At 48.0% G+C, this 14,487-nt stretch overlaps 1 protein-coding gene across 1 annotated transcript in view; it reads left to right on the forward strand.

The window, feature by feature from the left end:
- LOC112626100 (UPF0577 protein KIAA1324) overlaps positions 1-14,301 on the forward strand; it is a 71,186-nt gene extending 56,885 nt beyond the window's left edge. Inside the window, exons 5-12 of the mRNA XM_025387912.1 lie at positions 2,137-2,284; positions 2,756-2,836; positions 3,421-3,526; positions 3,634-3,783; positions 9,646-9,734; positions 12,791-12,968; positions 13,683-13,811; positions 14,207-14,301. Of these exons, the coding sequence (XP_025243697.1) occupies positions 2,137-2,284; positions 2,756-2,836; positions 3,421-3,526; positions 3,634-3,783; positions 9,646-9,734; positions 12,791-12,968; positions 13,683-13,811; positions 14,207-14,301 (976 nt within the window). The remainder of the gene's footprint in view (positions 1-2,136; positions 2,285-2,755; positions 2,837-3,420; positions 3,527-3,633; positions 3,784-9,645; positions 9,735-12,790; positions 12,969-13,682; positions 13,812-14,206) is intronic.
- Positions 14,302-14,487: the final 186 nt, after the last annotated feature.

Here is a 14,487-nt window from a genome sequence, read left to right on the forward strand (position 1 = left end):
TCTTCCCTCACATAATATTGGCAACAATTTTAAGGTCTGACAGTTTCAAATTTGGAGAGGATGTGGAGCATCAGGAACAGTGCAGCAGTCGCTGGTAAATGGGAGGCTCACATACAGTTCTCCTCCCAGGCATTCTACTCAGACATGTGCCTAAGGAGACAGGAACACAGCAGAATGTGCACACGAAACTGCAAACAATCCAAATGTCCATCAGTGAGTGATGCACAAATAAATATGGTAGAGTCATGCAAAGGAATGTTATGCAGTAGTAAAGACGAAGCCAGAAGAGCTGGATGTGTGAATATGGATGAATCTCACAGTTAGTATATTGAAGTCCCTCCCTTCCCAAAGCGAGTTGCAGAGCCTGTAAATATAATACCATTTATGTGAAGCTTTAAAACATGCCAAGCACTACCGTACAGTATATTGTTTAGAGATACATACCTGTAGAAAACCGCATGCACATGTTAAACACCAGATTCAGGAAAGCGGTCACTTGGCAGTGGGGAAGGCAGTGTGTCCCAGGAAAAGGCTCAGATGAGGTTAGCGGAGGGTACACAGAAGCTTCTGCTGTGTTGAATTTCTTAAGCAGGGTGGTGGGTCGGTGAATGTTCATTATACCATTGTATAGGTCTTAAATATTTCATAATATACTAAAAATAAATAAAATATCATGGGATTATGGCTATGAGAAGGGGAGCAAAGAGAACTAAGGGCACCCATAGCAGAAGCAGATAGAATCAAGGAAGACTTTTTAGATTAAGTGGCATTTAAGACAGTGTAGGAGTTAAACCGAGAGAGAGAGGAGGAAGTTTGTTCCAGGAACAGGGAAGAGGATGTCAGGAGGCCCGGAGGTAAGAGAAAGTTTGGCAGAGGAATTGAAAGAAATGTCATAGAATTGGAGTATAAAGAGTGCATCAGGAATCTGTACCCTATCCTAAGGGCCACAGAGAGTCAGTCCCAGGGGTTTTAATTTGAAGCAAGGGAGTGCCATGGTCAGATGTCTATCTGGAGGATCTGTCTGCTGGGCTGCAGCATGGAGAGGGCTAGGAGGATGCGGGACTGGCTTCAGGGAGACAAGTTTGGGAGCTAGTTCATAGATGGTGTGGTGGTGAGCACAGGGAGAGCACAGGGTGGATAGAGTGAACACGTATTTAGGAGACAAAACAGACATGACCAGGTCGGCTGTCTCCGGGGTTCTCTGGCCCTCCCACTTTCCATAAAAACCATTTACATGTGGCATCTTTATAGTAGACATTTCTGGGAAAACAGGTAGACTAGACTGGGTGGATGTCTGAGTTCTGAAGAATGTCTGTGTCTACTGAGTTATTTGACAGCTTTAGAGTTTGGCAGACCGGATCTCAGCCCTGCCACTCGCTGGCTTCATAATATGGGGCTTGGCACTCTCCAAGCCCCAGTTTCATCGTCTCTTAAACAGGAAAAACATTTCCTCTTATTGATGAAAAGAAATCACGAATATAAAGCACATAGTGCAATGCCTGGAGGTAGTAAGCAACCAATAAATGTCACCCCTCCCTGAGTGGGTGCAGTGGCTCATGCCTGTAATCCCAGCCCTTTGGGAGGCTGAGGTGGGTAGATCACTTGAGGTCAGGAGTTCGAGACCAGGCTGGCCAATATGGTGAAAACCTGTCTCTACTAAAAAAAAAATACAGAAAGTAGCTGGGTGTGGTGGTGCATGCCAGTAACCCTAGCTACTCGAGAGGCTGAGACAGGAGAATCACTTGAACCCGGGAGGCAGAGGTTGTGGAGAGCTGAGGCCACGCCACTGCACTCCAGCCTGGGAGACAGAGCAAGACTCTGCCTCAAAAAAAAAAAAAGTTATCCCTCCCCAACTTCGCCTGCCACCCGTATCCCAGGTAGTTCTGCACAATGTGGAGGCAAGCCTGCTTGTCTTCCTCACCTGTCTGCCTTCCTCTTCTTAGCTGCACTCCAGGTCCTTGACCTACCTGAGGGCTTCTTTTGTCTTTCTTCACTGAGCATTTTCAGGTCCGAGTTTCAGTTTGAATCACAAGCCTGAAAATTCCCAAAGACCCAGCAGAACACGAGACCTGCACACGGCACGAAGCCTGGTGGGCTGTGCTCCTGCCTGTAAACCTGGTTCCTGTTCCTTCACAGGTCCAAGTGGGTTCCCCAGGGCGACTACATCGCCTCCAACACGGACGAATGCACAGCCACACTGATGTACGCCGTCAACCTGAAGCAATCCGGCACCGTTAACTTCGAATACTACTACCCAGACTCCAGCATCATCTTTGAGTTTTTTGTAAGCCCCTGGCCAAGGTGGAGGGTGGGAGCTAAAGTCTCTCTGGGGTTCAGATCCATTTAAGGAATCCACCGTGAGTGTAGCCCTGCTTGGGAAATCGCTGTTGTTTTCCCTCTGGGGAGAGCTGTGGGCAAAATGACCTGAGGCCCCAGGAGGCAAGGAGAAAAGGCAAAAGTGAAAGGACTCTTGAGGGAAGAGTTGTCTGGGAGATTTCTAAGTGTTTTATCCGGCTCAGACATGAAAACAGCACATTTGACTTACAAGTTATTTCTTTGGTGTCAATGCTCATTTTGTGTGTGCGACTAATTCCTGCCCTACTTTGAGGCTCATGTGTTTTGAGCTCAGTCCCTAAAGGAAATTGGCAACTCTTCCCATATAAAGAAGGGCCCTCTGGAGGATTGGTGCAATGTGGGGAAAGATATCTATTTCCTTAGAAAGCTGAGACTCTGGTTCCAAACTCTTTTATGTCAGGTTCAGAATGACCAGTGCCAGCCCAATGCAGATGACTCCAGGTGGATGAAGACCACAGAGAAAGGATGGGAATTCCACAGTGTGAGTATCACACCAGCCTTCTCCCAGAGATCCCAGAAAAGGGACCCAGGGGCCTTCCTCAGAGAGTGCTTCCTCCCAGTCTGAGCCTCCACCCTGATGTCCCTGGAGGGCAGGAGTGTGATATGATGAAGATGCTGTAGTTGCTGTCCTCTAGCATTGACAGAATATGGGTGGGAGCTGACTTGTCGCTTCTATGGCTTGACTGCAAAGACCAGCAGCTTTCCAGCTTTAAGACTGGGCCTTCTGGGGAGGCGGGCTGTCTCCTGCAAAACCACAGAAGAATGAGGGAGTTCCAGTCACCCTATTGTCAGGATCCTCAGGTCTCTTTACTGGTCTCACCATAAGAGATGCTCGTGGTATATGTGATCCAGGGAGCAGCGGAAGGGTTGTAAGAGGAGGCTTAGAAAGAGAGAGGAGCTGTGCTAAGTTGGGAGGAAGTGCAGAGCTGAGGACGAGGAGGAAGAGGGTCAGAAGAAGCATTACCATGCAGTTAGTAAGAGGAGTCGTCCCAACAAGAGGCTATACCAACAGATTAGCGCGATTTCTCTGTGTGATGAATGAATGCTCCTGTTTGTGGTTTTTAGGTGGAGCTAAATCGAGGCAATAATGTCCTCTATTGGAGAACCACAGCCTTCTCAGTATGGTCCAGAGTATCTAAGCCTGTGCTGGTGAGAAACATCGCCATAACAGGTACTGAGACCGGGGTTACTGACTCCCTGGGCTCTTGACTTTGCAGTCTCCTGGGGACTCAGTCTCCAGGCTGAATCCTTGCTTTTCTGACTCTTCCTCCTCCCTAGGGGTGGCCTACACTTCAGAATGCTTCCCCTGCAAACCCGGCACGTATGCATCCAAGAAGGGCTCCTCTTTCTGCAAACTTTGTCCAGCCAACTCTTATTCAAATAAAGGAGAAACTTCTTGCCACCAGTGTGACCCTGACAAATACTCAGGTGATGTTTCTGAGGGTGGGAGGAGTTTGGGGATAGACGGTACCACACAAGGAGAAATGAGGGAGTAGAGCCATCCTTCTGGTCAAGCTGAGGATGATGATTCTTAAACCCTTCCTTTCTGGATCCTGGAATACCCTTGCCAATCCGTATATCCATTAATCACTTTGTCATTTTTTTTTTTTTTTTTTGAGATAGGGTCTCACTTTATCACCCAGGCTGCAGTGCCGTGGTACAATCATGGCTCACTGCAGCCTCAAACTCCCCATCCCAAGCAATCCTCCTGCCTCAGTCTCCTGAGTAGCTAAGACTACAGGCATGCCCCACCACACCCAACTCATTATTTGTTTTTATTTTTATAGAGACAGGGGTCTTGCTGGTTGCCCAGGCTGGTCTTGAACTCCTGGGCTTAAGTGATCCTCCTGCCTCAGCCTCTCAAGCTGTGAGCCTATAATCCCAGCACTTTGGGAGGTCGAACCGGGAAGATCAACTGGGCCTGGGAGGTTGAGGCTTCAGTGAGCCATGATCGCACCACCGCTCTATAGCCTGGGTGACAGAGTGAGACCCTGTCTCTTAAAAAATGAAATAAAAATGAATCATTCAATAAATATTGAGCCTCTCCTGTCTGCCAGGCCCTATTCTATGTACTTGGGCTACATCAGAACAAAATAGACAGAGGTCTCTGTTTTTATGGGGTTTACATTCGGGGGTGTGGGGAAGAGAGACAATAAACAAAAAGAAATAGACGACACATATATAATACATTATATAGTATGTGGGATGGTAAAAAGTGCCATGGTGTCATGTCAAAAGGAAAAAGCAGCTCAGAGCTAGAGGGGTTAGGAAAGCTAAGGAGAGGGTTGCAATCTTTCTGTTGCTGTTGTAGAAACAGGGTCTCACTGTGTTGCCCAGGCTGGTCTCGAACTCCAGGCCTCAAAGTGATCCTCCTGCCTCGGTCTTCCAAAGTGCTGGGATTACAGACATGAGACACTGTGTCCGGTCCAGTCATTTTTTAAGTGGTGAATTTTTGTTTATATTTATATGTTTTTTTATTTATTTATTTTTGAGATGGAGTTTCACTCTTGTTGCCCAGGATGGAGTGCTGGAATGCAATGGCATGATCTCGGCTCACCACAACCTTCGCCTCCTGGGTTCAAGCAATTTTCCTGCCTCAGCCTCCCGAGTAGCTGTGATTACAGGCATTTTTCCTGTAATTTTGTATTTTTAGTAGAGATGGGGTTTCACCATGTTGACCAGGCTGGTCTCGAACTCCTAACCTCAGGTAATCTGCCCACCTCGGCCTCCCAAAGTGCTAGGATTATAGGTGTGAGCCACTGCACCTGGCCAGTGGTGAAATTTTACGTGAAACATTGTATAAGATTATAATATAGTCCAGGGGTGGTGGCTCTCGCCTGTAATCCCAGCACTTTGGGAGGCCAAGGCAGGGGAATCACTTGAGGTCAGGAGTTCAAGACTAGCCTGGCCAACATGTCAAAACCCCGTCTCTACTAAAAACACAAAAATTAGCTGGGTGTGGGGGCATGTGCTTGTAATTCCAGCTACTCGGAAGGCTGAGGCTGGAGAATCACTTCAACCCGGGAGGTGGAGGTTGCAGTGAGCTGAGATCGCACCACTGCACTCCAGCCTGGGCGACAGAGCAAGACTCAGCCTCAAAAAAAAAAAAAAAAAAAAAAAAAAAGATTATAATATAAACAGTAGATACAGTAGAGTTAAAATGTATAAATTTATACATGTTAACATATAACAATTATTATCAAAGTTAATTTCATGAGCCTATATTGAGGAACAAAAACATTTTGATAACAAGATCTAAAGATGCAAATTACAATCTTGTATCAGCCTGAGAGCATTCGTTGAAGTCCAATCAGGCATTTTGGGAAATCTAGGGTTCCTTAGAACACAATTTGCAAACCACTGCTCTGAGGGAAAGTAAGGGGACAGCTGGAAGCAGCCTGTTTTTACAGTTTGAGGATAGCTTCCTAAAGCATTCCAATTTGAAAAACAGGACGTGGTCATCTGAGGGAGTTCCAGGGGATATCGAGGCTCTGGTGTGAGATGGGCAGTGCCAGCGGATGACTTTCTGCTCAGGCAGTCCAGACATTGGTATGAGGGCCAATCTCCAAGACAGGTTCTGAAACAAACAAGAAGGGAGAGAGAAACAGTCCCATCTTTTCCCCTGGAAACACTCACAACTCTTCTACTTTTCCTTTCTTACACAGTTTAAATGTAAACCCAGCACGAGGCCCTCTCTCAAACAGACCCACCTGTCCCTACAAAGACATGCCACACTTCACACAGGTGTTGAAGTATGTGTTTGCTCAGCCAAGACCAGTCACTGACCTTGTGAATTGCTTGTTTCTACACTATTCCTAAAACAAAAGTCATACAGATCTTGCCAAATGAGTGCAGTTTTCAACCAAAACAGACATCTTTAGGTCTTGGGGGAAGTTTTTGTCTGTAAGTCTAGATCCCTGTTTTTCCACTTGCATTTTTTATTCCTCCTCCCCACTCTGCTTCTATCAACAGCAACCTTTGTTAGTCTAAATCTCTGGCTCCCTTTACTGGTCCAGCAGTTGGGCCAGGGTTTGAATGGCAAGGTGGTTCTAGTAAAACTGCATAGGAGTGTTTTGATCAACTCTATGTACGCTGATTTTTATCCAGAGTGATGTTATAAAAGCATTAGGTTGGGAGTCTGAATTCTTGGAATCTATTTTCCTTCTGCCACTGATTTCTCAATGTGCCGCATTGACTGAGAAGTGAGTTTTTTCTTTTTTCTTTCTTTCTTTTTTTCTTTTCTTTTTTTTTTTTTTTTTTTCTGAAATGGAGTTTCCCTCTTGTTGCCCAGGCTGGAGTGCAATGGCACGATCTCAGCTCACTGCAACCTCTGCCTTCCCGGTTCAAGTGATTCTCCTGCCTCAGCCTCCTGAGTAACTAGGATTACAGGCGCCCACCCCCATGCCCGGCTAATTTTTTCCATTTTTAGTAGAGACGGGGTTTCACCATCTCGGCCAGTCTGGTCTTGAGCTCCTGACCTCAGGTGATCCACCTGCTTGGCCTCCCAAAGTGTTGGGATTACAGGCGTGAGCCACCTCACCTGGCCAGTGAGTTTTTACTATGAGGAACATGGTCAACTTGTTGACAACTTCACCATCTTGGGGTACAAAGAGAGTCATATTTTTTGAGACTTGACTCTTCCAGAATACAGGGTCAGTGAGAGACTGGGAAAATGCAGGGAGACTCTGATGATAGCCTATGATAGACTGTGTGTGCAGGGATTGACAGAAGGTCCATGCATTTACAAATATATTCTGAGTGCCTGTCAGTTGCCAGTGTCCATTCAGTACTGAAACCCTCAGGAGAAATGTTTTATGTTGATAAAACAGATCCCAGTGAGAATATTGTACTCCTGGAGGCAGGGGGCGGGGTGGGAGGATATTGAAAGATGGAGGCAGGTGCAGAAAGAGTAGTTGGAGCCCCTGAGATAAACTTTATTTTCTTCCAGTTTTGCCCAGGGCCAATCCTACTTAAGTCACTTTTCACTCCCTCAACCAAACATAGAGGCCCATCTTCCAAACTTGACTGGCATCCAATTTAAACACCTTGATGAAACCCAAGCTGGGAAAGGAGGTCAGTCTCAGCATCTTGGTTAATCATGTATTAAAACCACCTTAACAGAGATCAGTGTGTAAACAGCTGAGCCATTTTTGCTAAAACCCAGAGCTAGGATGTCAGGTTGGGCAAATATTTGACAAGCAGAGAAAGGTCTTGGTGTAGAATGCATTTTCTAACACATAACTTGTACTTTTCTAGACCTAGGAATTGGCACCTCCCCATGTTTTCAGCCTCTCTCCCTCCCCACATTGTTCCTGGCCAAGTCAGTCAAAAGCAGGAGTCCACGGGTCCCTCTGTGCTGAATTATGCATCTTGTTCTAGGTAGAGAGAAACATCTCTTTTTTTCAAATTTTCAAAAGAGTTTTTAAATTCAAAACAAGTTAAACCCACTGCTTTGAAGAGAGAGTCAAGCACAATGGCTCCTGCCTATAATCTCAGCACTTTGGGAGGCTGAGGCGGGAGAATTGCTCGAAGCCAAGAGCTCAAGACCAGCTTGGGCAACATAGCGAGACTCTGTCTCTACCAAAAAAAAAAAGAAAGAAAGAAAAAAAAAGAGAGAGAGAGAGAAAAAAGAAAACAAACCCATGTGATGGGAAGAATGAAAAAAAATAAAAAATAAAAAACGAATAGAGATTCATAGATGTAGTTCTCGCTATCCAGATGTTCAAGGGTTAAAGCAGAGCTAACACAGACATGAGGAGAACATTCAGACAGCAGAAGAAAACTGATAGTTCACATTTTTCTGTTTCTTTCCCTCCCTCCCTCCCTCCCTCCTTTCCTCCCTCCCTCCCTCCCTCCCTCCCTTCCTTCCTTCCTTCCTTCCTTCCTTCCTTCCTTCCTTCCTTCCTGAGTCTCTCTCTATTGCCCAGGCTGGAATGCAATGGCATGATCATGGCTCACTGCAGCCTCAACCTCCTGGGCCCAAGCGATTCTCCTGCCTCAGCATCAAGTAGCTGGGACTATAAGCCTGTACCGCCATGCCCGGCTAATTTTTGTATTTTTTGTAGAGGCAGGGTTTGCCATGTTGCCCAGGCTGGTCTTGAATTCCCGGGCTCAAGAGATCCTAAAGTGCTGGGATTATAGGCATGAGCCACCATGCTCAGCAGTTAACATTTTTCATTAGGTATAAATCAAGAGTTAAAGATAGTGCTGGGCCGGTGCGGGAGGCCGGAGAATCACTTGAGCCCAGGAGTTTCAGGCTGCAGTGAGCTAAGATTGCACCACTGCAGTTCAGCCTCAGCAACAGAACAAGACTCTGTCTCTAAAAAATAACAACAATAAAATAATAAAGAGTCCAGGTGCGGTGGCTCACACCTGTAATCCCAGCACTTTGGGAGGTCGAGGAGGGCACATCACCTGAGGTCAGGAGTTCGAGACCAGCCTGACCAACATGGAGAAACCCCGTCTCTACCAAAAATACAAAATTAGCTGGGCATGGTGGCTCATGCCTGTAATTCCAGCTACTCAAGAGGCTGAGGCAGGAGAATCGCTTGAACCTGGGAGACGGAGGTTGTTGTAAGCCAAGATCACACCATTGCACTCCAGTCTGGACGACAAGAGTGAAACTCCATCTCAATAATAATAATAATAGTGTTGGGATGCTTGGGTTGAGGCAAGTGGGAAGAACCTTGTGTGGAGTCCAAGGAAATTACAAACCTGATTTGTGTAGAATGGTTGCCTGAAGAAAAGGAAATTTCCAAGGTGGAAGGCCTTCATTCTAGGCATATCTTAGAACATTCATAGAAAGACTTGGAATGAGTATGAAAGCAAAGTCATGTTTTACTTCAACACTTCAGGAGTAGAAAAACCACACCCACAGTCGACACTAAGGCACCTAGAAGATGGTGAACTTTCTGAACCTCCCCAGGTTTCAGGGAACTTGGGTTGGCAGTGGTTAACCTGCAAGAGGCTGTCTCCATCTACCCTCCTTGCTGGTCCTTTGACCAGGCCACTTCTCCATCCCCTGCCCCATGGGGTGGGAGAGGGGGAGTGGCAAACAGTGGTTTCTCATCAGCACCTGGAAGAGGTGCAAAGGGAAGCCTGAGCGGGGTTGGGGAACTGGAAATGACACTATTGAGGCAAGGGGAAGGGTGAGTGTGCAGGATTTTCTACTTCCGGCAATATCTGTATGGCAATGCACCCAGGGGCTTGGGAGTTACAGGGCCATGAAGAGGCCAGGAGCTCAACTTTCTTATGTAACTCCAAATATTTCTTCTTGCTTTGGCAATTTAGAGAAAGGATCCTCTTCCTGTAACGTGCGCCCAGCTTGCACAGACAAAGATTATTTCTACACACACACGGCCTGTGATGCCAACGGAGAGGTGGGTAGCACAGTCTTGGAGTCCCTTAGCCCCAGATGGACTGTCTCCCACTCCCTGAGCTTTGCCACCATTTGGAGCTTCAGTGGTCAATGACATTGGCGCCAGTTAAAACCCCACAGGCCTCCAAGGTGATCCTAGGGCTAGGTGGGGTGTGGGGCAAAACGAGACCTCTTCATTCATTTTCCAGTCAGAAACTGTTTTTGCGGCATCTGTTTCACAGTTTATGCACGTATGTTCTGTTTCAAAAACCCACTTCACTCTCTCTTGCTTGGTTTCTTCTATTTGCCGAGCCACTCCGGGCAGAACCTGCCTGTCCGTGCACAATGTCCTCCGGGGCTCTTCAGGCCCGCCCGCTCGGCGCTGCTTTTGTGGGCTGGCACTGGGAATGGATTCCTGCCTATGGTCTGACTTGTTCCATTTCTGCTGCTTCTCTTTCCTCCAGGATTTCTGCTTCAGAAAAGAACTTTCCCTCCTCCTAGTCTACACTGTCACTGAGTCACAAGCACTTTTTGAGGCTGACTGATGTGTCAGGCCTGGCACTATAGGCCGGGGAGTCAGAAATGACTGAAACAAGCTCCTGCCCCCAGGGAGCTCGCCGTCCTGTATGGCAGGCTGCAGAGAGGAGAAAAACGGGCCCAGTCAAGGCAACCAGAGGGATGTGCAGGGAACTGGGGGAGCCCAGATGAGGAGCGACCAGGACGTGGGGTGGGGGCGGCAGAGAAAGTCTCTCAGAGGTGGCCATTTGTTCATCAGTCAACAAATATTTATCCAGCAGCAACTCTGTGCCAGGCACAGCGCAAGGTGCTAGGTGCTAGGTATGCATCACTTAACAAAACTGAGGGAGCATCTAGCCTTTACAGAGCTTAAGTCTTGTTGGGGAGGGAGTGGAGAGGGAGATAATAGGCAACATATGGCTGTATAATATAGCAAATGGTAGTAAGTGGTAGGAAGGAAAAAAATAAACCAGGATTAGAAGAGAGAATGACGAAGGGTGGTGCCGCTATTTTAGAAGGGTAGGGATGTCCTCTCTGAGGAGCTGACATTTGAGCAGAGACCTGAAGGAGATGAGGGAGGAGCCTGGAGCTTTCCAGGCAGTGGACACAGCAGGAGAGGAGGCGGTGGCTGGGCCTGGTGGGTGGAGGAACAGTGTAAGTGAGCAGGGAAGGGCTTGAGGGTGCATGGAGAAGGATCTGGCTGAGCTGTCTCTAAGCCAGAGATTCTCAAGGGGATAGAACTAGGAGTTGGGAATTCTGTACTCAGCACTAAGCATGATGCTTGGCTCTTAGGATGCATAAACATTTGCTGACTGGGCGGCTGGCTGAATTCTCCCTTTCCTAACTAAGCATGGGTTAAAGTCTGGTCATTAACAATGAATATTTTGCATAGTCATCTCTTACCACCACCACCTCCCCCACGTATTTGGGGCATCATCCCCTTCCCCAGCAGCCAAGAGAGAATGGCTGTGTCTTGTCAGTTGCACCTTAGACTCAGTTCTGTGGTGTCTGGAATTCTGTATGACCTTGTAAACATTATTTTCATTTTCTTGGTCTCAGCTGACTCACTAATAAAAGGCGGACAATTAATCCTGCTGCTCTTCTCCCTCCTGTTCATAACATGTGACTGAATGTGGCTGTCTTTCCTCCCTTCTGCCCCATTCTCTTCCCTCCCTGGGCTCACACCAAGGCCCTCTGGGTCAGTAGTGTGCTTGCTGCCTGCAACCCCGGGTGTCTACCTTGGTCTGACCCCTGCCAGGGCCTTTAGATGCTGGCTCAGACCAAAGCCTGCGTTCCCGCCTTGCAGCACAGCCAAGGCCCAGCTCAGAGGAGGAGCGCTGAAGCACGTGCTTTCGGGAGTGCGCATGAATATGCGTTCCCCAGCCATTCCTTGCGGACTTCTGCTTTGTGCCTCATTCCCGCACTGGCTCTGCTCAGTCTGGTGATTCAGTTTGTCTTCTGAACAGTCTTCTAAAATCAAGGGACACACCTTGAGCTGGCTCCTGTGATTATGTTTCTGACCTTGGCTGTGCCTCAGTTGTTTCTCAGGGACCAGGATGGCCCATCCATTGGGGCCACTGAATGTGCTGCTCCAAGAGCTGGCCTGAGTCAGTTTGCCAGCTCCTGGGACCCTCTTCTCCCTGAGAATCACAGGAGTCAGGTGAGGTTCAAACCTGGGGCTCTGGCTGCCACAGCCCTTTGCAGGCAGCAGGCTGAGCTGAGCAGGGGAAGGAGGAGCCCAGGGCTCCCCATCATTAAGGCACTCTGTGTCCCTCCTTCAGGACTTGTTTCTTATCTTGAAAAATATGGACAGAGGCCTTATTCATCCTTCTTTTTCACATGTATGGTATCTGCACAGAGCATGTTCACCAACCCCTCAGTGCAACCCATAAGGGCACTTTTTTGTGTGTGACTCGATCTAAGGGCCATGTGGGAAGAATGGAGCTGCCCACCTTCACCCCTGCCTCAGCCGGAGTGTCCTGCGGGTCATCTTCACTTCTGCACCCAATGCAGGGGTCACGTTTCATTCATCTCTGAGACACCAGATCTGGCACATAGATGCATTAGGCTTTCTGTAAACGTTTACCCAATAAATAAAACAGCAAAGAATGCACCCCTCAAAAAATAAGTTGGGACATCTCTGCCACCCCCTCAGTCCCCAGGGGGCATCTGAGCCACCTCCACCCTGTGCCTTTCTGTGTTCTGGGATTTTCACCAGCTGCGCTTCCTGTGACCTTGGTAGCAATAAGATTCTACAGTGGAATCGGAGCTTTCTCTAAGACAACTGGTCCCATATTCTGTGTCATAAAGTCTTCATTCGAGTTATTCCTTGTCACCCAGGCAACATTCATTTGGCAGATAGTGACTGAGCACAACCAGGAATCAGGCACTGCGCTAGGTGCTTGGGATACATCTGTGACCAACACAAAGTTCCCCACCCCGGGGGAGCTCTCATGTGGCCCAGAATCGGGATCTCTGCCCCCAACCCCCATCCTCAAGGCAGAGTCCCAGAGACGTCCTAAATCTCACACAGGCTGAGCTGTGCTTAATCCATTTCTGCAGACACAGCTCATGTACAAATGGGCCAAGCCGAAAATCTGTAGCGAGGACCTTGAGGGGGCGGTGAAGCTGCCTGCCTCTGGTGTGAAGACCAGCTGCCCACCCTGCAACCCAGGCTTCTTCAAAACCAGTAACAGCACCTGCCAGCCCTGCCCATACGGTTCCTACTCCAATGGCTCAGGTAACCTCCTCACCACCCTACTCCCTGCAGCACACCCATCCCCACATCGACTGTGCGGGTGGGCTGCGTGGGCACTCAGAGTGGCCAGTTGAATGCAGACCCCGCCCTTCCAAGGGAGGCAGTAAGGACCAGGCCACCTCTGAGGACTAAATTCAGAAGAGAGGTCAGGGCTGGCCTGGTCTGCAGGTCAGAGTCAGACTTGAGGCTGCCTTCCTTCCTCCTCACTCCAACTGCAAATGTGACTCAGGCCTGAAAGTGCCCAATCCTCAAAGCAGAGCTTCCAGCATATGGCAGAGATGCTGACTAGAAGCCTTAAGGGGCTGGGATGACCAGCTCGACACAACCAAAACCTATAAGCCATGCTGCCTTGGGGTGATTGTGTACCTGTTAATATGAATGCATTTAATGATAATATGACAATAATATGAATTACATGTATCAGACTAGAGATACAGTTAAGTTTTGAAATGAAAATTGGGGTGGGCAAATAGGATGGTTGGCATATTGGAATGAAGGCTCAGTGTTTACATCTTGAGTTAGTTAAATACATTGTCAGAATGTTTTTGAGTCCACTTGATACAACTTCCTGCAGCAGTGCTCAGCAGCCAGGCTTGTGGGCTGCCCACTACTGTTGGCACTTGTCTGTGTGGCAGCAGCTCCAGTCAGAGTGACTGCAGCCTTCCCGCTGAATGCATGGATCTTGTGGTTTCCCAGATTGTACCCACTGCCCTGCGGGGACTGAACCTGCTGTGGGATTTGAATACAAATGGTGGAACACGCTGCCCACAAACATGGAAACGACTGTTCTCAGTGGGATCAACTTCGAGTACAAGGGCATGACAGGTAATTGCCTCTCCCTGTGCCATGAGCTGTCAGCTCCCTGCACACCCTCAGTTCTTCCAACTTCACATTTCTTCATAATAGTGATGTCTGAGAAAAATAAGCTAACTATGTCATGCATTCCCTTGAAAGTTCCATTCCTCATGGACATGTTCTGCCAAGACGGTTTTAGAGGAAGGAACAGAGCTAGAAACATGAGCGTGCACTTCAAAGGTCTTGCTCTGAGAGCTTCAGGGTCTTTGACCAAAGTGGCAGGATAAGTAACATGGTTCATATTCAGTGGTGGTTCTGGGCGCCTCAAAAGATGGTGTCAAACCTTCCTTTCGGAGTGTCGTCTGGGTGCACATTTGCCTTGCACCCAAGAGCACAAGGCATTAACTCTTCCCTTTCCTTTTCAGGCTGGGAGGTGGCTGGTGATCACATTTACACAGTTGCTGGAGCCTCAGACAATGACTTCATGATTCTCACTCTGGTTGTGCCAGGATTTAGGTGAGGAATCCAAAGCACAGGGGAGTCCAGGCCAGCGTGGCCATATCCGATTCCCACGTATTTTGGAATCTTGTAGAGGAGAGGCCTTCTGGGGTTGTGTTTCATTTCATTTCAAATGTCAGTTGAGAACAGAGGGCACAGTCATATTTGACCAATGTAACCAAATGCTAATACGTTTTTCAAGTTGCTG

Source organism: Theropithecus gelada, chromosome 1 (assembly GCF_003255815.1).
Source record: "Theropithecus gelada isolate Dixy chromosome 1, Tgel_1.0, whole genome shotgun sequence".
In the NCBI taxonomy this organism is placed as follows: domain Eukaryota; kingdom Metazoa; phylum Chordata; class Mammalia; order Primates; family Cercopithecidae; genus Theropithecus; species Theropithecus gelada.